Consider the following 25,180-nt stretch of genomic DNA (forward strand, 5'->3'; position numbering starts at 1 on the left):
CGCTACCACGCACATATGGGCGCCGCCCGAGAGCGGCGATAGCGCCCTGCGACGACGCGCGGTGGCGCCGAGTGTCAGGAGAATCGCCAAAAGCCGGGCGGCGTGAAAGCTGGCCGGTCATCGAGACGTCGCCTCCATGCTCCGCCCGCGTGCGACGAAGAAAATTCAAATCCATCGGTCTGGTTATACTTGGTCAGAATTTTAGTACCGGTACTTATTGTGATTATCAATCCCATTTCATTTGTATCGCCCTGAATCACCGGAGTCTCAAAGGGCTTCACAGGTGAAAGGTCATGTCGGGACTTCTTTTAGAGACATTTTTTCGGTGTAGGGTACACAACAGCATCAGAAGGGGAAGGAAAAACTCCAAAACCCCAATTTGGGGAAAATCAGAAACCTTCAGAAGGGACCACGGGTGGGAGGAGCCACAGGTTGAAGTGGATGCTGCGTGTACCAAATACAGATACATAATCCAGATTAGTATTTTAAAAGACGAGAATTCTCGTCCATGGCACTGACACAGTTAATAAACGCTACCAAATACAGATACACAATACAGATTAGTGTTTTAAAAGACCAGAATTCTCGTCCATGGCACTGACATAGTTAATAAACGCTAAAAATGCAGCACAAACCGTAAGAAATACGAGGCGCGACGGGTTGTATTTTGAATTTTCTCCCTTTACTAGAGACAATATTTTTCCGCCGATGCGTTTCATAGGCCGAATGTTCTTCAGTAGAGGTAGCGCTGTATTGGAATTGACAATGAAAAGGCGAGCTTCCTGCCTCCATTTTTGGCCAGGGCTTCCTGCATGTTTTTAGTGAGTCTCGTCGAGATAAACATTCCTCCAAAAGTTCGCGTCGCAATGTGAAACAAGCTTCAGGGGGCTGAATATTTTAAAACGTCCGGTGCCAATTCCAGCAGTTTTGTATTTTATGGTGAGTGAATAAATCCGGAGTCTGGGGTTGAATTTTGGAGAACCTCTGGACAGTGCGCAACTAAGCCTCTTCCTCGGGGGCCTTTGGCATCACGCTCTCTTGCCCAAAAGAAGCACTCAGGAATGGAGCCTCCGTTGCATGCTTGCGCCCTTAAGCAACCATTCCAGGCATGTCCTCTCATGTCATGCCAGACATCATAAAACGGCAGATCCCCCGTGTCTCACCGCGCGCACAAACACGCAAAATAAAAAAGACGCCGACGCTTAGGCGTACTTCAAGCGACCCGATTAGCATTATGTTGCAATGCGTGCGGAAGCGCCGCTTGGCTCGGCTCCGCGAGCGATGGCAAAACGACTACGACGACGCAATCGTGTTGGCGCGAGTGTGTGGAGCCTCCTCCAGGGAGTGCTGCGCGGAGGCGTGACTGTGACCGCGTGTGTACATATGACAGATGGAGCCGCGCTGAAGGACGGGGGAGTGGTGTGAGGGTGAAATGATTGAGGGAAAAAAAAAAGGTCACGTTCAGAAAACACATGCTTGTGTGTGAAAGGTGCAAAAACAAAATGGCTGAGAATAACGGCATTGCAAAAAAAAAAAAAAACAAGGGGAAAGTGTTAGCGTGTGGCACTGTGTTCCGTTTCATCCAAAAACAGTACTGCGGCCATGAAACAGAATGCTATTGAACCGCCTCGGAGCTTTCTGTATTTGCGTTCTCGATTTCAGTACGGCCGGGCGAAGTCAACTGAATTTTTTTCAATTCATTCAATACATTGATTACTATTGATAGTGATTGTACCGCGTTTTAATACAGTCAACTGCCTAATCCATTCCAAGCCCCTAAAAACGCTCCTATAGCCTTTAAATCACAGGTGTCAAACTCAAGGCCCCGGCGGCCAGATTTTTCGTAACGAGGTGTTCGTAAGTAGAGGTTTAATCCTTCTGTGTAAGCAGTTTTTGGGCTCCGGGCGCCGTTTGTTAGCATATCAAACGCTAGCATTCGCCCGACGTGGCAAAGGACACTTAGGACGGAACATGGATTCAGCGCGATGAAGTAAGCTTTTGTTCGGCGCCGGGAAGGGGCGGGGAGCGTTCTTTGTGCTGGTCGCCCCCCAACTGGGCCCCGGCTTTGGAAGCGCCGGGCCCCCCTGCCAGGTGGCAGGTTGTGGCTACTGGCGTCGGGCACGCACGCATGTTCCCAAAACAGGATTACCGCCGTACTGCATACGCTATGTTCCGTCTTTTCTGTCGTGCAACCGAAAGAACCCGATATATATATATATATATATATATATATATATATATATATATATATATATATATATATATATATATATATATATGTTCCAAAAAAGAAAAAAAAAGTGAAGAAAGCGAGGGAAAATAGGCCAGCGAGCCTGGAGAAGCTTTCACATGACTTTGATTGAGGATGAGATAATGGAGCAGCAGAGCTTTCACGAGGTGGCCTTTGCAACGCGTGCCATCCACTCCATCTAATTTGTCGACAAACTCAGCCAGACCGAAAGGCAAACGCAACCAAATGGAGTCCCAAGGGAATCGGCTTTGAATCCGTGACTCATGTTTTTTTCAATTTCCCTTTCAAACAAGGTTTCGCCGATGCGATTATTGGACTTTTTAAAGTTGCTATTACTTCAGAAAATGGCCAGCTCCATAATTTTAACCATAACACTTCAAGAAAAACATCTTAAAGATCATTTTTATATATTCAAGGAAACGATGCAGGCCAAATTTGAAGTGGCTAAATGAAAACATGTCGATTTCATCTCATTTACAAATATACACAAATGATCAGTTTGGAACTTGAGTTTAAAACATAAAAGTCTATGTGCAGAGTTTAGTCTTCATTAACTTACGAAAGAGCAAATTTACTCTTTGCTAAAATCCTATGCGATATTTTTTCCGATCCTTTGATTCTTTACATCCTTTCACAAAGGGAAAACAATGAAAGAAGACATTAAGGAGCTGAAATTTCCACCAGATGGTGACAACATGCCAAAGTTCAACAAGTTTCCACACTAGCAGGAGTGTGACCTCCCTTGGCTAAAATATTGAAATCGATGTGGAAGAAAATGACCAAAAATGGCCCAAATTAATCCTTGTGCGCTATTTTGTCCATTCCTTTGACCTTTACCTCAAAGGCATTTTACTGCAAAGGGACAGCATTGAAAGAAGACACCAGGGAGCTGAAATTTCACCCAGATTGTGACAAAATGTCAAAGTTCAACATGGCAAAACCACTTAGTTATCATACTACCAGGAGTGTACCATCTTTTGGCTAAAAAAAACTCAGAGTGATGGTCATCATTGTCTACCAGTATTCATTTAACAAAAAAACAACAACAAAAAAACGTTAAAAACATGTTTGCGCTGAGTCAATTATGCCCGTAAAGAAGAGAAGATTTGTTGGCTTACGTCTAATTCATCCAAGCAATGACAAGAATTAAAGTTAAGTTGACTTTTCAGTGCGAGTCATTGATGTACAAGTTGCAGGAGCTTTTAAGAAAGCAGCAAGCAGAGAGAAAGAAAAAAAAAAAAAATCCGCGCACTAAATGAAAGGACGCGCTGCGGATGAGCGAGGGCGGCTCGGCTCGGCTCGCCTTCAACCGAGGCGGCGGCGGCGGCAGAAGAAGACGCGCCATGATGAAAGGCCGCATTCATCGTCAGCGACAACAAACGGATTCTTTCGCGGCCGAGGACAAAGAGCGGCAAAGGCGGAGAGTGGAAGACTCCAAAGAAGCATCATGTAGCAACGCTACAAAATCTCACGGGACAAGGCGTGACCGTGAGAACGGCGACTAAAGTAAAACGCAAGATGCTCATTTGCATATTCATTTACGTGGCAGAAAAAAATCAAGCATGAAAAAAAATATGCCAATATAGCACAGGTGTCAAACTCAAGGCCCGGGGGCCAGATCTGGCCCAAGCACATCATTTTATGCGGCCGCGAAATACTGATTTGACTGCAAGTTTCTGGCTAAAATACTGAACTTCCAAATTGTCTTCAAAAAAAACAACCATTTTTTCTTCCAGATATGTTTTTTTTTGGTACAATTTTTCCCCGCCTCTAATTTCTAAACTCGCCAAGAGTGTGACAAACAGCCTTAAAATTTATTCCGGCCCTCTGACAGAAACTACAATGTGGCCAACGATAAAAATGAGTTTGACACCCCTGATCTAGGGGGCACAAAATGCCACTACTGTAGCTTCTATTCTATGCTCCTTACAATGCAGTGCGCCGTATATATGAAAACTGTTTGAAAATACGCTTCATTGAAGGTGCCTCTTATAATGCAGTGTGCCTTAATGCGCAGAAAATACGCTACTTGTGTACAATGGCAATAAAGGCATTCTGTTTGACAACTATCTTGTTTAACCCTTTAACTACAGATTATTTTTTGTTCAAATACAACTTATTGCATTAATTAGTTGTTTATAAGTCTAGGATACTGGGAAAATTTGTTAAAAAATTCCCACTTTCATTGATTAGGTTAAAGGCCCTGGAAAGTTTTTGGTTATGGGAATGTTATAGGGAGCGAAAGGGTTAACCGGCGCCACGTGCTGATCGGCGCGGTTAAAACCTGCCGGCCTTTATTGAATTGATTTGCGTCATAATCCGCAGACAAGTGATTAACCACTGGCCTCGTCCTTCCTTAACTACATAGCAGGCAAACTTTATTATCTATCAAGCAGACAAAGCTAATTACCGACGCGCTAGACGATTGTAATTACCCGGGGGGGACTGAAAATGGCCGTTGGCGGTGGAGTCGCGCGCAAACGAATAAACGACGATCTTCCATCTGTTTTATTACCTGGGTGCTAACGCTCCTGGTCCCGTCAGTGGCCTCCACGGTCAGGTTGTAGTTGGACTTCTGCTCGGCGTCCAGCGGCCTGGCCACAATCAGGGTTCCGCTGGCCTTGCCCACGTCGAAGCGGCTGTCGTAGTTTCCGCCTGCCAAAAAATAAAACGAGCGGCGCCGGTCACGGCGGGAAAGGGGACGAACGTCGGGTGACGACTTGTGGGGCGTGACAATGAAAGATGGGCAGTTTGTTTACACACAACAGTAACGGGGGGGAAGAGTGGCGGGTGGCGTTTAACTATTGTGCAATATTTTGACCATTTTTGCCTCATTTTCTTCCGCATCATTCTCGCAATGTTTTATTATTTCAAAGATTAAAAAAATGGACATTATACCGCACAAGCTTTAAATATTCTATAATATACTTATTAATTTGTACCATAAATATTTATGGTATACTTTTCTGTGAAAACAATTTAACCCTTGTGCAGGATTTTGAACATTTTTGGGTCATTTTCTTCCACATCGTTCTTGCAGTAGTTTAGCCAAGGGATGGTACTACCAACTAACATTGACAACGTGTCAAATTTCAAGATGGCACGAAAACTTTCATCTTGCCATGTCGAAATTTGACTTAGTCGCCATCTGGGTGAACATTCAGCTCATAGAGTCTTCTTTCAATGCTTTCCTTTTGATGTTAAATGTCTTTGAAGCAAAGAATGAAGACAAAATATTGTACAAGGGTTAAACGACACATTTCGGACTAAATATGGATTTTTCAAAAGTGTTGTTTTGGACATTTGTTTTCATGACAACAGCGTTTGGACGGCTGAAAACATAAAACCGTGGGGTGTGTGTGTGTGTGGAGTTTTTGGAAAGTGCTACTTGGAATTTCCACAAGAAACAGAAGTTATCAATTCAATAGGGTCATACAAAATTTCAATCAAAGTCTTTAATAGGTTAACTGTAACGTCACAAATAACTCATTCATTGCCAAAGACGCAGGTACGGGTACTAAACAGCCTACCTAAAATCGAAATGTTATTTACTTGGGACTTGATGGATTGTAACAATTACAAAAAGAGTATTTGCTTTTGTTGCTCCTTATTTTACTTTGTTGTTTGCTGCCAGGGGGGCATTGCAAACGGTATACTGTTCTTGAGTTTGTTACCTAGAGAAATAAAATATAAAAAAAAATAACTGCCAGAACAATCCGTATACAGACAAGCTATTAATGTTGCATGTTCCCAAAAAGAAAAGATGAAGACCTCGATAAAGATGGTCCCGTTCTAATTGTTTTTTTTTTTTTGTAAATCGCGACGCCGTTTCATTACGAAATTACACTGCCACCCGAAGGCCTGGCATGCACATTACAGTGCTTTGTCATCTGTTGTCATGTAAACGTGCAACAACAACATTAGATATTCAACACAATAGAAGCAGCGGGATAAGAGTAAAAGTGACGACGTGAAAATGAGCATAAAAGAAAAATGACATTCAAATCAAATCGAGGCGGTGGGCAAAAATGAGGTACGATACGACACTGAGCGTGTTTAGCGGACACCGCGTTTGCCAGCAGCTACCTTCTGCTGTACAGTTGTGGTCGCAAGCCATCTGAAGGACGTAAAACATCTCAGAGTCCTCTATGCCGCCTTGAAAGCATAACGACCAACCAGAGAGGGAAGAAAGAAATCAAGGGATAGTGGTTGAGAAGAAGAAAAAATGTCAGGGAATTTCAAAGATCGTTTTCGAGGTAAGAAAACGGAACATGCTAGCGTTACAAATCAGCAAACTACGAATTATTAAGAGCATTCCAACACATTTTTTGGTATAAATTTCTGTTCTCTGAGATGGACCTGAAAGGCAAAAAAAAATCCCGTGTCGCAACCTGCTGAAGTCGCATAAACGGGACAGTAAATTTCACCCGAAAGCGTAGTTTTGACATTTTTTGGGGCGTACGATACAAACGTCGGTCGAAGCGACGGCTACCTGTGATCTCGAACCAGACGGGAACGTCCGAGGACTCGGTGGCCACGACGCCGACCATGTGCGCCACGGGGTCGCTCTCCATCACCGAGAAGGTGAAGGGCGACTCCTCGAAGACCAGCGGGGCGGCGTCCCCCGGAACCTCCGGCTTGGGGATCCACTCGATGTGGAGGCGACACGTCGACGACTTCTGGGGACGCCCGTTGTCCACCGCTTTGATCTGATACGGTCGGGTAACAATCGTGCGTTAGCGTCTTCAAAGTGGACACTGTTTGCATATTTTTGCACATTCGAGTTTTTGCGTTGGATCGATGTATATTGTTTTACTGTGTTCATTTTGAGGTAGATTTATCATTTTTTGGAGAGTTTTACAGGAATTGACCTACAGATTACATGAGATCCCTTACTGGTTTTATTTTGGTTAAAATAGGTCAGCTTTGTTCTCGCGTTGAATCACATGAGATATCATTTAGTTTCTACAAGGATTTAGGGAAAATGTTATATTAATTAGGTAGATGGGCGATAATCGATAGCAACTATCAGGATCGGAGCAATACCTAACCCACTTCAAGGTATCTGGCCTTTGGGGAATTACGGTAATCGTTTTTTAAGGGGTATCGTCTATGAAACGTATTAGTGGTATCGGTATTTGGCAATTTGGTATCAGTGACAAGTCAAAAGCTCAGTGCTGGTATCTACTCGTGTCTATTCGCGCTCTATTGATTGGTTTCCAAGATACCATTATCAGAGGTTACTTTGCGGTTGCACCTGTTCGGCAGTAAGAAATATCAACATTTGCAATTTCTTGAAGACTGCGATCTCCCGAGTAACCTTCAAGTAGTACACGGCATATAGATGTGAACAGCAACTGAAGTATACGGCATTTACGACACACGGGAGGTGATCTACGCTCACACCCATTTTCAGTGTCATGGAGGCAGTAAAGCAGGGAGAAGATTGGCATCTAAGAACGCTTCCCTTTCCTATCTCCCCGAGAGACTCTCAGCACGAGGACACCTGTCTCCAGCTTTCAAAAACTCACCGTGAGGATGTCGTACTCCCCGGCCGACGAGAACTTCTTGGATGACACGGCCCCCGTCTTGGGTTCGATGAAGAACTTGCCGTGCTCGTCTCCCTCCTCTACGCTGTAGGAGATCTCGGCGTTGGCGCCGCGGTCGCGGTCGGAGGCGATGACCCGGTACACGGGGTCCCGCCGAGCGGCGGGACGCTCCTTCTCGGGGGTCCGCTCGCGTTCGGGAAGCTTGATCTTGTAGATCTTCTCCAGGAAGAGCGGCCGGTTGTCGTTCTCGTCAAGAACGCGAACGATGACGCGCACGGTGGTGGACTTGGCCGGAACGCCGTGGTCGGTGATGGTGACCTGGGAGTCGGGGGGGTCGTGTCATTTTGCAAACCTCTTATGGTTTTGGGAGGTTTTACATTGAGACGCCATGATAAATCCTACAACTTTGATGGAAACAGGGCACAAAGTACCCGGTCACCACTATGAATTTTGAAACTTGTAAAAAATCAGGTGTCTATCGCTCACGTATTTCTAGAATCGATTATTCTGCCGATTGTTCCATGGATCAATCGAACGATTTGCATTGAACTGTATTACTGTAGTTTATTGTCAATTTATTGTCATTTAATTTGTATTTAATTAAAAAAAAAAAAGAACTGTGAGGTAGAACTACACAAGCAGGATTGATGATGTACTCACCAAGCTTTTTGAAACAGATTTTGTCATATAAAACAAGACTACAGAAATCAGAATAATTACTATTGAGAGGCTGAAATCTAAGAATGTTGATCGATTTTTGTTTAAACAATGGCTCTAAACATCCTTCTATCCATTTTCTAAATTCATTTTAAAATTATGGATTGTACCATTTATGCCACAGTGAATTATTGTAAAAAAAAAAAAAATAAATAAAAAATTGTGAGAATTTGTTTAAAAATTTTAATTCCTGGTTCATGATATATGCATAGACAGCCAGTATTGGCACTTTTGTGGACTATATGATTAATACTAGACAAAGATAAACTGTAAAACCATATAAATAAAAAAAGGTCGAGTCTTACTCCCATAAATAACAATATCGCACGACACAACAGTAAAACAATAGCCGTATAAAGAAACTCGCAATGAAAAAGGATGGATCATTCGCGGACAAATTAATTTATTAAATTCCAGCTTGAATGCCCTCCGCTAGCATGTCATATCCTGCTTCTTAAAGAGGCGGTTCCATTTTGGCCCAGTAGTGGACTTTATTGAACTTTACGATTGCCGAGGCGGTGAACATTGTGACTTTCACACAAATAACAGATGCAGCTTTATGTGCCATTAACAAGACTTTTACTCAGGGACTGAACAAAAAAAAAAAGTCTTAGGACAATCGAAGGCAGTCACAGTACCGCTGGCAAGAAAAGCCGCAAGGGCGCAACAAATGTCGGCGCCGTTAAAAAGCATCTGCCGGCCACACACCATTTGCTAGCATCGTTTCAATTAGCTTGCTAATGTAGTTGTTTGGGGCGTCTGCAGATGGGCGCCAAAACACACCATTGATACGAGCCCAATGACTCTCCGGAGAAGGCTTGGCCGGCTAGTTCTATTAGCTGTTAGCGCGCAATACCATGTCCGCTGATAATGTTGGAACGTAGCCTGGGCTCATGTGACAAGACGAGACGAGATTGTGTTTTCTAACCCCTGGATTTTGCACTTGCAAAAGTAATGGTGAAACACTGCCATCTACTGGTACTCGTCTGTTACTACACGAAAGTCATTTTAACCCCTGGGGGAAGTTTTGAACCAACTCGGGCTTTTTGATGTTTTTGTAGTGTGATTTCAAAGGAAGAGCATACAAAAGAGAACACTAGGAGGCTAAAATATCGCATAGATTGTCAAAACATGACGACTTTCGATATGCCACGCTGCCGTCCCTCCTAAATGCTTGCAAACGGGAGGTCGAGAGGAACACCCTATAAGTGTCGAATTTAGCCCAGATCGGGCTCATTTACTGCCATTGAAAATTGAAAATTGTGTTAATTTTGGACAAATTGAAAAACCAATATTTTATCTTGCATTTCCCCTCATTTTTGTATTAATCTTTTCAACGGCAACTCACAAACAGGGCGCAGTAGAAACGTTTGCGTTGACACCACTGGGTGGCGGTAGCGGCCAACTTATGACATTTGCAAGCCTTTCAATAACTTCAATAATTGGCTTAGCCTGGACTCCCATAAAAAGTCTTCAAAAGTCATCATACCCTAGTTATGGCATCATACATTTTTCAAATTCAATTTCATAAATATATAAATACACAACATAGATAGATTTGCGACTATCGGATTTTTAATATTTTTTGGTGCACCATATCGTTTAAAAAATGTGGAAAGAGTGGGTTATTTATTCATTCGTTTTACACATTTGGATGACAACGAGAAAAGTTCAAGTTCCTAGTCAAGTTATTAGTCATAGCTATGAGGTCATTGCATCAAGCAAGAGTGTGTGTTTGCACCCAGGTAGCGATCTACTTTGTGCTCAAGGCATGCTGTGTAAACCCACTGTTCACAGCAGATGTTTCCCCCCCCCCCCCCCCCCCCCCCCGCCTCCTCCCCCCTTCTGTTGTTTCTTCTTTCCACTCCTCCTGGTCCAGGGATCCGATTCCTTAGCATGCCCCGGCATGTCCCACTTTGTTTCTCCCCCTACCCCCAACCTCTCCCATCCGGACCGACAAGATGGCCTTTCTGCTCGCTCTCTTTTACGCACAAAGCTAGCAACCCCCCACGCGCCACCAATCGCCCCTCCCGTTGTAAAAGTGATAGGCGACCCCCCTGCGTCCGAGTTACCCGCCTGCGACCACTTGTGTGTGTGTGTGTGTGTGTGTGTGTGTGTGTGCAGTTTTATAGGGTCATGAAAGTGCAGTGAGAAAACGGCTTCCGGATTCCAACGCACATACGAGCGCACACACAAAAACACACCTTAGGTCGCCGTGGTAGCCCATGAGCCTAAACACGAGCGCCTTTCATCTCTTTGAACTCTACAACGTGGAATTCGACCCAAATTTGTTGGGAAAAACGAGCCTTGAATGTAGCGATAAAATTCTTTTTTTTTTTTCCAAGGCGATGCCTTTGTTGCTTTTACGTTTGTTCATTTTTAAAGGACAAAAAACAATTTCTTTTAGGAAGGCTCTTTAGTTTTAACAGTGGTTATCGACACCATTTCATTTTATTCATTTTACAGTGGTTAATCTATTTAGTTTTGATGCGTTTCATTGGTATTGCGATCATTCTGTTGTACCGTGAACGCTTTGCTTCAACATTTCACAATGGCTGACTCATTATTACACTTGCATGGTTAACCATAACGTCCAACGTGGGCGTTTTATAGTTTTCTGTTAGCAGCACTTGACTGACTTCTTCACCGGCATCAAAATGTGACTAAAACAAAAGCCATCGTTTCACCCTGGAAGGGATTACTAGAATTCCCCAAACATAAGATGCACCTGTATATAAGACGCACCATTCATTTGGGGGTCAAATTCAGATGTTTTCTATGTTAGCGTGTATAAGACGCAACAACACTGGCACCAATGTAGAAACTATAGCCAACCAGAATAAATCTCATCTCTCATAACTCTTCATATTGTCTCGTGTTCATTACCGTAAGTTAAACATTTGTTGCGGGTTTTGAGTTCATTTGACCATAAACACCCAAAGTTGAGCAGCATCCACGTTTCACCAAGTTTAATATCGTGTGTATATGCCAAATTCAGTTAACTGGAGATATCATAGCTTTTTCCTCTCGGTTTTAGGAACATTCCTGTGTATGAACAAGAATGGACTTGGACGTTGGTTCAGTCTGCTCACTTCTTTCATTGAAAATAGTGTCGTAACAACCTCAGATAACACGAGCTGCTGTTATCTGCAACAGGAAATTGATGCTAGCAGCCAAGTGTCGCAAGTGCCCCCGAGATCATCCCATTACGGTAATTAGCGTAAGAATACGTCACATATAAAAATGTGTCAAAACCCTGCTTGTGTGGCTGACGAATAATTTTACCTCTTGTAGTTTTAAAAGACCATTAATAACGTTTTTTTTTTTTTTTTGCACTGTCAGTGAAGATCGCTATTGAGCTCTATTCTAAAGCTATAATTGAAACATGTAATGCAATCTGAGGACGAGAAATAACGCAGCTCGGGCAGCAGATGTACGAGCAGCTGAATGCCGCCGCTCCCGACTGTAATTAAAAATCCAAGAAGAAGAGGCGGGGAAAAAAAGCAATTAAAAACGCTCCATTATCAACTTTGGCTTGTGTGGCGAGTAAAGATGGCGGGGCCGGGGTCAATTAAAAGCTTAGCGTGTAAATCGTCGACGACAGTGCAAGACAGCGGAGGAAGGGGAGAAAAAAAAAAACAAAGAAATAAAAAGAAATCCACCATTGCTGATGCCTCCCCACCCAAAAACACACATTTAAATGCTTCGTTGTGATTCCTGACCTACCGTAAGACGAAACTAAACTGAAACGAGATGAGAAACTTTTCATGTCAACCACAAAATTATAAATGTTTACACATGCTAACTGACGAGATTTAGCTAAGTAGCGGCCCTCCGGGATTTGCCCCAGAAAAACCTCCTCCCCAAAAGCCGTTTTCACTTAGCATCTAACCTCACATGACATTTGGCAGGCATGTCTAACAGAAGCTGACTCACAAAGAAAGTCTCAAGAACCCGTGCTGTAAGATAAAACAAACGGTAAATCTGCCAAAGAAGACGCTTTCACGTCGCTACCAGGAATTGTGCCGCTACATCTATCATGGGTATAAACACGAAAAAAGTTTTAAAATACATTGTCAAAAAGTACAGCAATTATTGACATTTTGGTTTTAGTAGCACCCTTAGAATTTTTTTAAATCACCTGTACATGAAATTTAAGAACCGTGTCTCCCATGAGTAGACCCACAAAATAAGTCAAAAAAACCCTGACAATCAAACAAACATCAAGTCTGCCAGTTTGGTTTGAAATACCAATTTTGGATGAGTGGCAACATTAGACAATTGTTGAAAAAAAACAACACCAACCAAAAACGTAGCCCTTAGGAGGTGACCGACAAAAAAGTACTCAAAATTCAAACTATAAAACAAACTGAAAGTCTAGGTCGGCCACATGGATTTGAAACTTAATATCTCAATAAGCAGACCGACAAAAAGGATCCCGAAAGAAACTAATAAAAGAAAAGAAAAGAAGAAGACCCACTTTGGTTTCTGGTGCCAGTTTTGGTAATACCTTCTTTGATTTTTTTTTTTTTTTTTAAATCAGCCCCCGAAAACAGTTTTACATACTCTCATGCATAGACTCGCTTAAATGTCCCATGAAAAAAAAATAAAATAAAAATCAGGAAGTCTGCAATTTTGGTTTGGAGTAGCCATTTTGGATCAGTAGTGCCCTCTACATTTTTTTGAAAATCCAACCATGAATTAAACTCAGCCTTACCTCAAGAATGTGCTCGTCCTGCTGCTCCCTGTCAAGCTTCCTTGATGTCGTCGTAACTAGTCCTGTAGCGGGAAAAAAAAAAAAAAAATCAATGCACCTAATTGCAAAATAATGTAAACCACCAGAAAAACGGCAGCTTCAGGCAAGCGTTTGCAAAAGTTAAAAGAATTCCCGCCGTTACGAACATTTTTGCGAAGGCAGCTGCCAGACGCGCACGTGTGAAATATGGCAAAGGCCCGCAAAGACCGGCGCAAACATCTCAGCTGGAGAGCTTTTAATTCCTACGCAAGCTGAACAAACAACACTGAAAGCGTCTAAAAACGTAAGGAGACAAAACAAAACGAGCGAGGGTCAGTGTAGTCTGCCGCTTTTTGTGCTCCGAGTGCAAAAACGTACAGCCAAAAACTGGGTGTTTTGTCGTTTGTTTTGTTTTGTTTTTTTGGGGGGGGGGGGACAAACGGGAAAAAAAAGTGTCCCTTTTTTTCTTCGACAAGTAATGAAAAATGAAAAAAAATGTCCCATGTGTCCAATTTGACACGTATTGTTCCTAAACCAGAATGTAGAATGCGAACCAACAAAAATCGTTTTTATTAGCTATTAGCATCATTTGATTTATGTTGAAATTCTTAAAGCAGAAAAACAAAAGGCCCGTCCTTTTCATGTAAATCTTGGGCCAAATTGACCCATTTGAAAGTGAATGTTGACTTTAGTTTTTTCAGTACAAGAAATGGCATTTGTATGCATTTTCTTAGATTTTTGGGGGTTTACGCAAATGTTTTGATAAAGCAGCAAAATCCGGGTCAAAATGACCCAAGATTATTTTTGTTGTTTTTGAGTGTCACAAGATGTTTTAGCTAGCAGTATTATACACGCACACAAAAACACACCTGCAAAAAGGATTCTGGAACATTTGGATAATTGCGCATGACCCCGGGTCAGATTGACCCAGAATGATATTTCTATTCAAGAGAAAAAAAAAAAAGTAAAACACAAGTAAAGAATAAGTATTGCCTTTGTTATTGGGTACAAAAAGTGAACTTATTGATACTTTTGGAAAAATGCACACATCCCCGGGTCAGATTGACCCCTGAGACATTACTGCTATTCTTGAGAAATGACCATATTTTTAATGGTTATAACAAAATAACGCTTTCGAATTATGCACAATTTAGTGACGGAATACGCCTCGGGTCAAAATGACCCAGGGACATTATTGGTGTCCCTTGCGACCAAACATAACAGGAGGTTTAACATAATCCTCAAAACCGAAAATACCACACTTTCTACAACACCCAAATAGACAAAAGAACGATAAAAAAAATTGCACCCGTTACCTGATTGCTGTGCGTGCGTTTCATCTAGGTCTATTGACTTTTGTTTAGGCACCTTTTGCCAAAAACTAAATAAAAGGCGCTAGTCTTAGCCCATTCACAAAGACGCAGACAAAAGGGGAAGAAAATCTGGCTAAACGGCGACGTTTTCAGCGGCATCTCGTGCTCGTCCTGCCAGCGGTAATTGCAGCCGACCACGGAGAGGATGAGCCAGCCCGGACCGCACCAAGAGTCCTTGGTCGCCGCACGGCGACCCGATTAGCATCAAGCGAAGGATTTCCGAAACCCCAAAAGCCAGCGAGGAGCGCGAGGCCCACAACTTACGCTTGGCCAGAAATAGTCGCAGGCTCAGCACTGCAATTAGGAAAACACAAGCCGGCCGCTCAAGCTGCTTTTCCATTTTCAGACTTTCCTTTTTGGCTCTTTTTAATCTTAAACATAAGACTACTGATTTCCATTCGAGGGGGAGAGAAAAAAAAAAAATAACACCAAACAAATGTGCTTTCTTTTTATATAATCTCCACTCAAACAACAGGAAGAATAAATCTTTGTTGTACACTTGAGAACTTCAACCTCGCTGGCGCGAATAAAACATCCAGTTAGCGGTCCAAAATCAAGCGCAAATCTTCAAGTTTTCAATACCGTAGACCACGGGTGTCAAACTCAAGGCCCGGGGGCCAGATCCGGCCCGCCACATCATTTTATGTGGCCCGCCAAATGCCGATTTGACTAAATTACCAAATTTGGAAGTTGTCTGACTTTTAAAAATTTGAACCGATTGAACATTCTGAATCGGCCAAAAACCTTTTTCCGATAATCCTCGACGAACTCTGAGGTTCCAATGGTGTTTTGCTGACGGCGCACGACGTCTTTAGACCCCTGACATCAACTGTAGAGGGACTTGCATGAAAATCCACAGTAAAAAAAAAAATGAAGATTTTTTTTTTTTAATGACAAAAGGATATTTTAGAAGGAAAGGTTTTGGTAAAATTGTTGCAGTTCTACAAAAACAAGTTTTGGGAGTTCTTCAAATGGAAGACTGAGAATCAGAAGTCATCTAATCATCAGGCTTAAAAAGAAAAAAAAAAAAATCTTCGCCATGCATACTTAGTCCATTTTCTGTTAAACTCGCACATTGCCAAACTGTGACTTGGAAGGAAAAAAAGGGAAAAAAAAAATCAAAATGGTGTTATAAATTCAAGACCAAAAATGGCTTCAGCATAAAACGAAGGAAAATGTTTTTTGCTTCTTCCGTTCTACACCATGTCCCGCTTTTGTTCTATATGTGGACAGCAAAGCGCAAACTCAGGATTTGCAGCCAAGCCAAACATCTCACACAATACTTTCATCTATTTCAACGGGCTCGGATTTCGATTCCTATATGGCTTTATTGGACTTATAATGAATACTTGCTAAACAGAAGCGGCCCTTTCATGTAAAGGCTACGCGGCCGATCCAGAAAACTGGAAAATGATGGGGTCCGCGTGCCAAAAGAAGTTCGCACTTCCAACACGCAGCCCTTCCTTTTGTCCGGACGCGCACAAAGCCGCCGCGAGGCGTGGGCCGAGGAGGCCTGACGGTAATTATAGCTGTGATAGTCAGACTGAGGGGAGGGGAAAAAAGAAAACAAAAAAAACTCTGCAAGGGCCAAACAGCAGCGGAGTTGTGTTTTCTCGTGAAAAATGTACAAGAAATTTGACAAAATGACGGTCGGGGTGGGTGCGGCTGTGATTACGGATCCGCATAAAACACAAGTGTGGCTTGAAGAAAAGATGTAACGTCAGGAGGAAAAAGTACAATAAAGTTCATTATTTTGTCATCACTGATGCAATTTTTGAGGAAATTCCATGATTGTCTGGGGATTTTTCACTAGCCTGGCCTTATCATCACCCGGTTCGGGTTGACTTTGAAAGGGTCGGAACATTGTCAAATAGAAATAGATATCTACTTTCAACCCCTTTAAATGCTTAGTGGTATCAGCCCTATCCATACATATATTTTTTGGTACAAAATTTGTAAAAATGCGACAATAGCAAAAGTAACTACGCTGTATATTTATATATTCATGAAATTTATGATGTCATAATTACAGTATTATGACTTTTGAAGACTTTTGCATTATGGGAGTCCAGGCTAAGCCATTCATCTAAGCCAAAGGCTTACAAATGTCATACTAAGTTGGTTGCTTGGCCTTTTTTTTTTTCGCCCCATTTTTGCTGGTGGGGTCTCGCCAAAAATACTGTACATTTTTGACCAATTAGAATAAAGACATATTGGCAAAAAAAAGTTGTAATATTGAGTTCATTTCCAACTGTTCTTTCCACTTGCAGTGTGGTGATAGTTTGACCTGCGGACAATCGCCAGGAACAGCAGGAAGTTGTTGGAGTTATCTCACTTCCCGTGATAATGGATGCATCTCTGCTGGAAAGGTAACAATGAGAAGCATCCCATTTTTTTTTTTCCTTTCCGATCTCTGCCGGCAGAGCAATACCGCTTCCAACTACAGATCCCACAAAAATAAGGTAGAAATACAAAATGAAATGTGCATTTTCACAAAATCAGACCCACGCCTCTTAAATTAAATTTGAGATATTGTATTCAAATTCTAAACTTAGGAAGGGGGGGGGGGGGGGGGGGGGGTGTCAAATGGCGAATATAAAGTGCAACTAATGGGAGCTCTCAGCTTGCTTGAGTCTCAAAAATATACACAAATTACATTGATTGAATCAATCATATAACTACATTAAATGTAACTACCACTATCTAAAAATGATATTCATTTCAATGCAAAACAATTACATGCAAATGAGTACTTATCAATGCAATACCGTTGCATATGCTAACATATACCGAAGGGAAATAGCTGGCACAAACCAAAATGCTAACGCGCTCAATGCATAAAGGCAGAACTATACAACATGCTGAAAATAAGAACAAACATTAGCTAGCATGTTGTCCACAGTCACAATTTGTTGGATCAACAAACAAATTGTGGGGGTATTACCATAAATGACAACATTATTACCAAGAAAGTACATCTTACAGACACTCGTGGGCCAGATTTCAGAGACAGAACAACGTGTGCGTCACCAATAGTGACAGCTCTCAATTGAAGCCGCACCGTCCTTCCTCACCACAAAATCTAATATCAACAGCAGCCAGAGATGGCGCCAAAATCAAAAGTCTAGTCAAACAAAACACAAATGAATGACATGTTAAGGATAAACATCATTATTCTGGGTGCGGACCGGTACCAGTCGACCGGTACCGGGCCGCGGACCGGAGATTGGGCACCTCAGCCTAAAAGGGTTGACTACGGCAACATGCAAGCTAGTTTCATTAGCGTTGACTCTTACTAATAAACTAGCAGACTTGTAAGGCCAAAGATCAAATAGGCAAGATGTCATTTTGGCTGCTGTATGCTTAGTTTGAAAGTAATCTTTCGCTAGATAGTGGCAAAAAATAAATAAAAAAACTGAGGTGAGCTGTCAGCCTTTTTATTTGCCGCTTTAAATCTTGCATATACCTCGAAAGGGTATGAGGAATCCCCGCCTTAATTGATGAAGCGTGACTGCAGTGGTAAAAGTGATAAGATTGTCCGGCCTTAGCGACTATCTTTTCCCGTGTTTGGCTCGGTTACAATCGCCAAGCAAACACGCCATTTATGAGGGTGCCGTTCAAAGTCCAATGACGTCCAGCCACCGCAACCTTCCGGACGGCGCGCGCTATCCAATGCGGGCGGCGGCTATTGACAACCTTTAATAAACGCCTCGACAAATCTTCCGAGAAAAGAAAAGCCGACAGCAAGTGGGATGCCTTGATTGAAGTCTACATGAGTCAAGTATGCATGTGGGATTCAAATGAAAGCTTGTCCGCCCATCACAACGCAAATTAGAACAGCCTTGACCATACTTTTTTTTTTTTAAAGCCACGGGGAGAGTTGGCACACCCCTCAATCTGGCAAAACAATTCCCACGGGCAGACAATCCAACAACAATCAATTGTTTATGAAATGTGCGATGCAAATAAAGACACAAAAATCCTTAGTAGCAGACCAAAACACAAAACTCCATACCGGCTTTTCCCGCCTCTTTTCAAGTAGGTACAATTTTTTTTTTTTTTTTTTAAAGGGAGCATTTTTAGCGTGCAAGCTTCACGCCAGAGAAAGTAACAGTTTTTTTTTTATTTACTGGGGTGCCAAAAATGAGATCCAAGCCTTCTATCAGCAGCAAGCGCTGGGCGATCACCACCGCCGCCGCCGCCCAAGGCGTCAAGTACAGCCTTCGCGTTTTGCAAGCCGTAGGGCTGCAGCGGATGACTGAGCGTTAGCTCGTTAGCTCGGAACACATGCCCAAGGGGTACGCGCGCATAAGACCTAGGCTTTCATTTTTGTTCCCACCCTTTGCTTCACAATTTTTGCATGAGAGCCAAGACGGGGGCTCTACACGCCCAACATGGAGAACGTGTCATTATGAGGCGGAAAAAAAGGACTCACATGCAGTAAATTGAACCATTTTCATCGAGCGGCAATACGTGGTTGCCGTGTCACGTTGACGCAACAAGCGACTGTAGTGCGATCCATGAATCGACTTTTTCACGGCAAATCCGAGAAATGATGCAAATTTGACATTATGCTCCCGCCACATTACGTATGACTTATGTTTAATTGTTTGCTGGAATTTTGTGACGCTGTACTTGCAAACGCTTAAAAGCAGCAATGGGTAGTAAGCTAACGACAACAATAGCTGAAGAACAGAATAGAACAGATATAGGCCAGATTTTCACTAAATGGGGCCTATATCTACAAAAACATTGGCTCACTGAAAATCCCACCTATCATCGCAGGAAAAATACACACAGCTAAATTTGTGCCGGTGATGTTTATGATAGTGACAGCTTGCCTCTGGAAGAAATGAATTCACTGGACATGACTTCCTATGGGGGCGCAAGCGGACGTTTTTTTTCTTTTGCTCGTACTGACACATTTAATCAGCCACGGAAGAAGGGCAAATTAAAGTTAGCGTGCTCTTGCATTAATTACCCCCCCCCCCCTCCCCCCACGTCTACTTGGGGAATACCCGTGCACGACTTATGCCAGGATTGTTTGGGGAGAGCGAGGTGCGCTCCGAACGCTCTCCATCCTTATTTGGTCAGAAAGTTCACATTGGCAGTAGTAACCAAAATAGCTCTGCTGCTTGCGTTGATGCGGCTACCTTTGGGAGCCGGGGTGAAAGGACCACACACACACACACATGCACACGCACACACGCGCGACCAAGTGTTGAGCGCACGGGTGAGTTCATAAGAATCCGATGAAATATTAATGGTCACGCCATTTGCAAAACGCCGCAAGAGGAAAGGCGCTTTTTGAGGGGAGAAAGGAAAGTAGAGGAGGGAAAAATGAACTGAAATTGCTTTTTCATTTTCATAAATTAGCCGTAACGGATGCCCGGGATTCGCTCATTTTTCCGCTAAATATGGAGTATGCAAAACAGTGTAAAATCCGAAATGATTTACGCATTCATGAAAAGCAGAGGTGCGACGATGAATGGCCAACCGATCGATTAGCAAATCAGTCAAGAATTATTGGAGAAAAATTGAAAAATTAAAACAATTAGACGTTTGAAAATGTTGGCTTTACTTTGCAACAGTATGAAACCAGAACATGGATCCTAATAAATTAACACTTTTACTTAAAGTTGCTCACTAATAATTATAATAGTAATCTAATAATAATGATCAAAAAAATAATCGAAAAAAATAATAATCGAACAATAATAACTAATAATAGTTCCACTAATCCTAATCTTTTTCTTTCGAGACGGGTGAGTACAGATACCAACTATCGTTAGCGAAGGAAAAATGAAACTTCATCACTGTCTTTTTGGACCAAGAGTGCCATCTAGAGGAGTCAAAAAAGAACATCACAAATGCCTTACGAAGCCTCATTCACAAAAGTTTACGGAGCGATTTTAAGATCATGAAAGATGATGCGTATAAACGTATTAGCGGATACATGATATCGGTATCAGTGACCACTGCAGAGCAGAATACTCTCACTGGTATCATACTGGTATCGGTCTGAAAAAATAATTGGTATCACGTTCCCTGATTTCAATAATAGACGAATATATAACTGATCACCCGATCATCGACTTAAAAAAAGTTGTCTCGACCAAATAATGTCGTGAGGAAAGTGAAAAGGTTAGCATAGAAAGTTAGCGTAGAACCCTGGACAGCCCCCCCCCCTCAAAACCAACAGCAGTCTTACCTGTCCTGGGATTGATGGCGAAGAAGCCTTGCGGATTACCGCTAGTGATCCGATAGCTGAGTTTATCGCTAGATTTCGCATCCGGGTCCAGCGCGTCTATCTGGATGATGGACACGTCCCTGGGGGAATTTTCCATCACCGACGGGTAATAGACGGGCTCCGACGCTTGCGGCGCGTTATCGTTGACGTCCTGCACTTCGATGTAGACCTCGACGAAGGCCGAAAGGGGAACCACGCCTCCATCCGTGGCGTAGACCGTCAGCCAGTAGTGGGGGGTGGTCTCGTGGTCCAGAAGTTCTTGCGTTCGGATGATACCTATAGACAAAAGACCGAAGCTTGAGATTATTTTGTGTTTGTTACTGTACTTTTGTTCATATGTCTTTTTTTTTTCTTCTTTTTTTTATTTTGCATTTAGTGAATTTTTAACAAATGCCATTTTTTCAAAAACGATTTTGCACTGGCTGTAGGATTTTGGTGTGATTTTACGCCAATATTCTGTTTTTCGTAAACCATTCATATTGATTGAAATCATAGTTTAATAGGATTGGTGATTTTTTTTTTCCAGATGTACTTTATTATTTGAACAGTCGTGCTTTATCAAAAAAATTCAACAAATGCATTTTTTTTTTTTTTTTAAATATTTGAATTACCCACAACGTTTAACACTTTACTGGGCACTGCGGCCACTTTCGGCCGATAGTCTTCTCTATTTTTAAGTCCTAAACAGCAAAAAATGTTCAGCATTTTAGAGAAATTTAGGGGTACGTTACAATCGAAGGACTTTTTGGCCTTTAGACTATCGGCTCAAAGCGGTTTCTGTGCCCAGTGTAAAGGTTTAAGTAATAGAAATGAAAAAAAAAAACATAAATCCAGTCGAATCTAATAAAGGCTAAGTGCTAGTTTTTTGTTGTTGTTGTTTGAATACACACACTTTGAATAATACTAATTCCAAAACACACAACAACTTCACCGATTGCGATCGATGATTTCATTTTGTCATCAATCATTTTTCATTAATGCTTCTAATGTTTCCGTTACGATACGAACAAAAGTGCAAAAATACGAAGCTTGCAGAAGTAAGGTTTAGGGGTCAACATACTAGAGTATCAATAAGAGGCCAGTAGTGCGCTGTTTACATTATCCGGCGAGGAAGGTTGTTTTACTGCCTTGTGGGGGCCATGGTTTTCAGCTGAATAAACAAAAGAGCTTTCGAGCAAGCGCGTGATTTCTACCCGCTGACAATGGTCAACTGCAAAAAGCCTAGCAAGGATGTGCCCCCCCCCGACAGGAAGTCAAAGAAAGATGAAAAAGCGAGGACGGACACGTGTCTAAGCGTAATACGTCCAGGCAATTATTCAAGGAACCTGCGGAAATAACGGATGTTAGCCTTGAAGATGGTCGGGGATGTGGAAATTTTTTTTTTGTGTACCGTGGAACCTCGGGTGTAGTCGTATTTTAGAATTCACCTTCTGAAAAAAATTTGAACTCGCGCATGAAATGAAACGTGCACCGGTGCTTTGGTTGGGGGAATTACTGTGATTTTCCTGTTAACATATTTTTCCTATAGGCTTTGTCATAAATGTCAAAATCCTTCAAAGTTGTAATATCTGTCATTTTCATCCATTTTGAAACTGTTGTAACACTTAAAAAAATGGTTTCGCCAAATGTTTTTTAATAATACATACTGTAAATTGTGTTACCAGATACTATATATGGTAACTGCATATATAATTCATAATTTAGAACTTGCATCTGAAGACTGTGAATGTGTGAATTTTTTTTAATGACACAAAATTCACATTTCAGGAGGAAAAAAAAAATCAAATCTTTAAAAATCACAAGAATAATCTTATAAAACTCCATAAATTCCATGTGTTTTGCATTCCTGCAACAATTCTATATTACCTATATGATTAATTTTTATTACTATTCTTGAACTAAAATACACCTAATATGGTAAGTAAAAAAAAAAAAAATCACCAAAGGCTAAAACAAATGATTAAACAACCATGAATTTAAGAGCGAAGCAAAAACGAACGGTATATATTGAAGGTGACATAAATAGTTTAGACAAGGTGTCCCTTTGTTGACACGGCCTTTTTGTTGAGTGACAGCAGGCGGGATTTGTAAGTGAGAGCAAACAAATAGTTGCGGCTCGGGGTTATGAAAAGCTGCAGGAGAGATGGGCGGGACGCTGGGCCGGAGATTAAAGATGAAGAGGTGCAAATGCACACGCGCAGCATTCTGAGCATGTGTAGCATGCTTAGCGCAAAAAGGTTGAATGGAGTTCAATGGGAGACAAAGTGGCTTGAATGTACTCAACCCAAGGCATAAATGAGTCATTTCATCCACGTCAACAGCTGGAAACACGCTCATAGACGGCGGAATCGCCAACTTGTCAGGAGGCGTGAGCCGGTATTACATTCTGATGGTATGATCATGAGCAAAACTATCACCATTTTTTATATTGAATACAAGCTATAGAATATTTAAACAAAACAGTGAACATTTGGTACATTCGGAAATGTATACAGTACCATGTACATAGCAAATAAATAGTTGAAAAAAACCTACATTCTTCTTGTTTTTGAATTGTTCTTTTTTTAAAGACAAAGACTTTCTCCTTTTCTATCCTCCACTGATGCCAAGAAGGTTAAAAAAACAACACCAAAGACAGCAATTTTCATCTTGCCATCTAATTGTTTTTAAAGAGGCAAGCTTATTGAGTCAACTCTGCAAGCACTAGTGATCAACGTCCGGGACTTGCAACAATCGTTTTTCTTCTATTCTGTTTTTAAGGGACGTAGCTCGGTCCGCTTCGCGGCTCATGGGCTTTCTTGTGCGGAGTTTGCAAGCTCTCCCCGAGCCCGCGTGGGTTCTTTCTGGGTCCTTCGGCTTCCTCCCGCACTCCAAGAACATACGTGGCAGGTGAATCGGACATACTAAATTGTCCTTAGATGTGATTGTACGCGTGAATGGTTGTTCAACACTGTGTGCCCTGCAATTGGCTGAAAACCGGTTCAGGGTATCCCCCGCCTACTGCACAAAGTCAGCTGGGATAGGCACCAGCAAACCTGGGACCCTCGTGAGGATAAGCGTCTCCAGAAAATGGATTGATGAATATATTCTTAAGAGCTTGAAAAATCGCTATTAATTGCATAGCCGATGTAAACAAACAACTACAATTAAAAGCAAACGTATAGGCCTAAAAGTTGAACACAGTTGGGTTGTTCTTGTGCACTGATTTGTGTGTTTGTGTGCATCAAATAGGTGTACCGCGAACGGCGACACCTGATCCATCCCGTTCTGACTAAATATTTTACAAACAAAGCACGTGAATTCGCGTTGGCACACCTATTCTGCACAACAGTTATCCTACCCCGTTAGAAAGAAAAAAATCCAGCCTGTAGGCCAAGAGAAAAAAAACAGACAAAACCAGATTTGCTTTCCGCCTTTTTTTTTTGTGCTAGCGTTCCCTGAGGCTTTGTTATTCAAAGTTACCTGAGCTTAGCAAGATGTGAACTGTCATGACCTGCAGCCACTTTTTTTTTTTTACTGTGTGCACTTACACTCATACACACACAAACACACACACAAAGGCCTTATTCAAACAAGCCACACGGTTAAGGTAGAGCGAGTCGGGATGAAACAGAAGCGCTTCCTTGTTTGCAGCAAGGCATAGGGACCCGGCTTTGAACCGCGCTAATGCCGCTAGCCCCCCTTACGAGCCGCATTCCCCGAGCCTCCCCGGGCCTCCCGATCACATGCTTCCATAAACGAGCCTCGTCTCTGTGCCGCAGACCCGCTGAAACGCTTCGCATTCCGCAAGCATGCTGAAAAAAAAAAAAAAAAAAAAGAAAAAAGAAGCTTGAACTGAATCCCCATGTTACCGGGCAACTTCAAATTCTTAAAGGTCTCCCAGACTTCCCAAAAAGTTCCCAGACTTCTTGCGGCTAGGAGCAACGCTTCAACTGAAGATTATTAGAACGAGTGTATGTAATTCAAGAGCTGAACGCTAACCATCACGCCGTATGCTAGCATACAAACTATTGAAAAATGTAACTGACAATTTGGGCTATCGGAATCAATCGCTATCGATTATTCTGAGACTAACTAACGTGTTGAGTTTTAATGCAAAGTTTTTTGATTTAAAAAAAGCACTACATGACGAAATCTCGCCGTTATGTATTCCATATATGGCTTCAGCACGGTAGCAGCCGTCCATAAAGGCACCAGATTTTCCCGGAAACCACATTGTGATTCTACAACGCATACTTGCAGTCAGCATCGCAAAAAGTACATTTGTTTATACACAGGCGGTCCCTCTGCATGCTCTTCTTGATT

At 42.2% G+C, this 25,180-nt stretch overlaps 1 protein-coding gene across 10 annotated transcripts in view; it reads right to left on the reverse strand.

Moving 5' to 3' along the window:
- fat1a (FAT atypical cadherin 1a) overlaps positions 1-25,180 on the reverse strand; it is a 63,346-nt gene that overhangs the window by 26,638 nt on the left and 11,528 nt on the right. For 9 of the 10 annotated variants that reach the window (XR_015866134.1, XR_015866136.1, XR_015866133.1 and 6 more), the window contains exons 3-8: positions 20,837-21,151; positions 13,235-13,296; positions 7,783-8,118; positions 6,744-6,960; positions 6,338-6,406; positions 4,767-4,906 (exon numbers count right to left, since the gene is read on the reverse strand). Coding sequence is in view for 6 of the 10 variants with exons in the window: in XM_088419376.1 (XP_088275502.1) it covers positions 4,767-4,906; positions 6,338-6,406; positions 6,744-6,960; positions 7,783-8,118; positions 13,235-13,296; positions 20,837-21,151 (1,139 nt within the window). In the remaining 4 variants the exon portion in view is untranslated. The remainder of the gene's footprint in view (positions 1-4,766; positions 4,907-6,337; positions 6,407-6,743; positions 6,961-7,782; positions 8,119-13,234; positions 13,297-20,836; positions 21,152-25,180) is intronic. The other variant, XM_088419375.1, reaches the window with a different exon arrangement.

The sequence above is a fragment of the Hippichthys cyanospilos genome, chromosome 7 (assembly GCF_059441005.1).
Source record: "Hippichthys cyanospilos isolate Australia breed blue-spotted pipefish chromosome 7, RoL_Hcya_1.0, whole genome shotgun sequence".
NCBI classification, from domain to species: domain Eukaryota; kingdom Metazoa; phylum Chordata; class Actinopteri; order Syngnathiformes; family Syngnathidae; genus Hippichthys; species Hippichthys cyanospilos.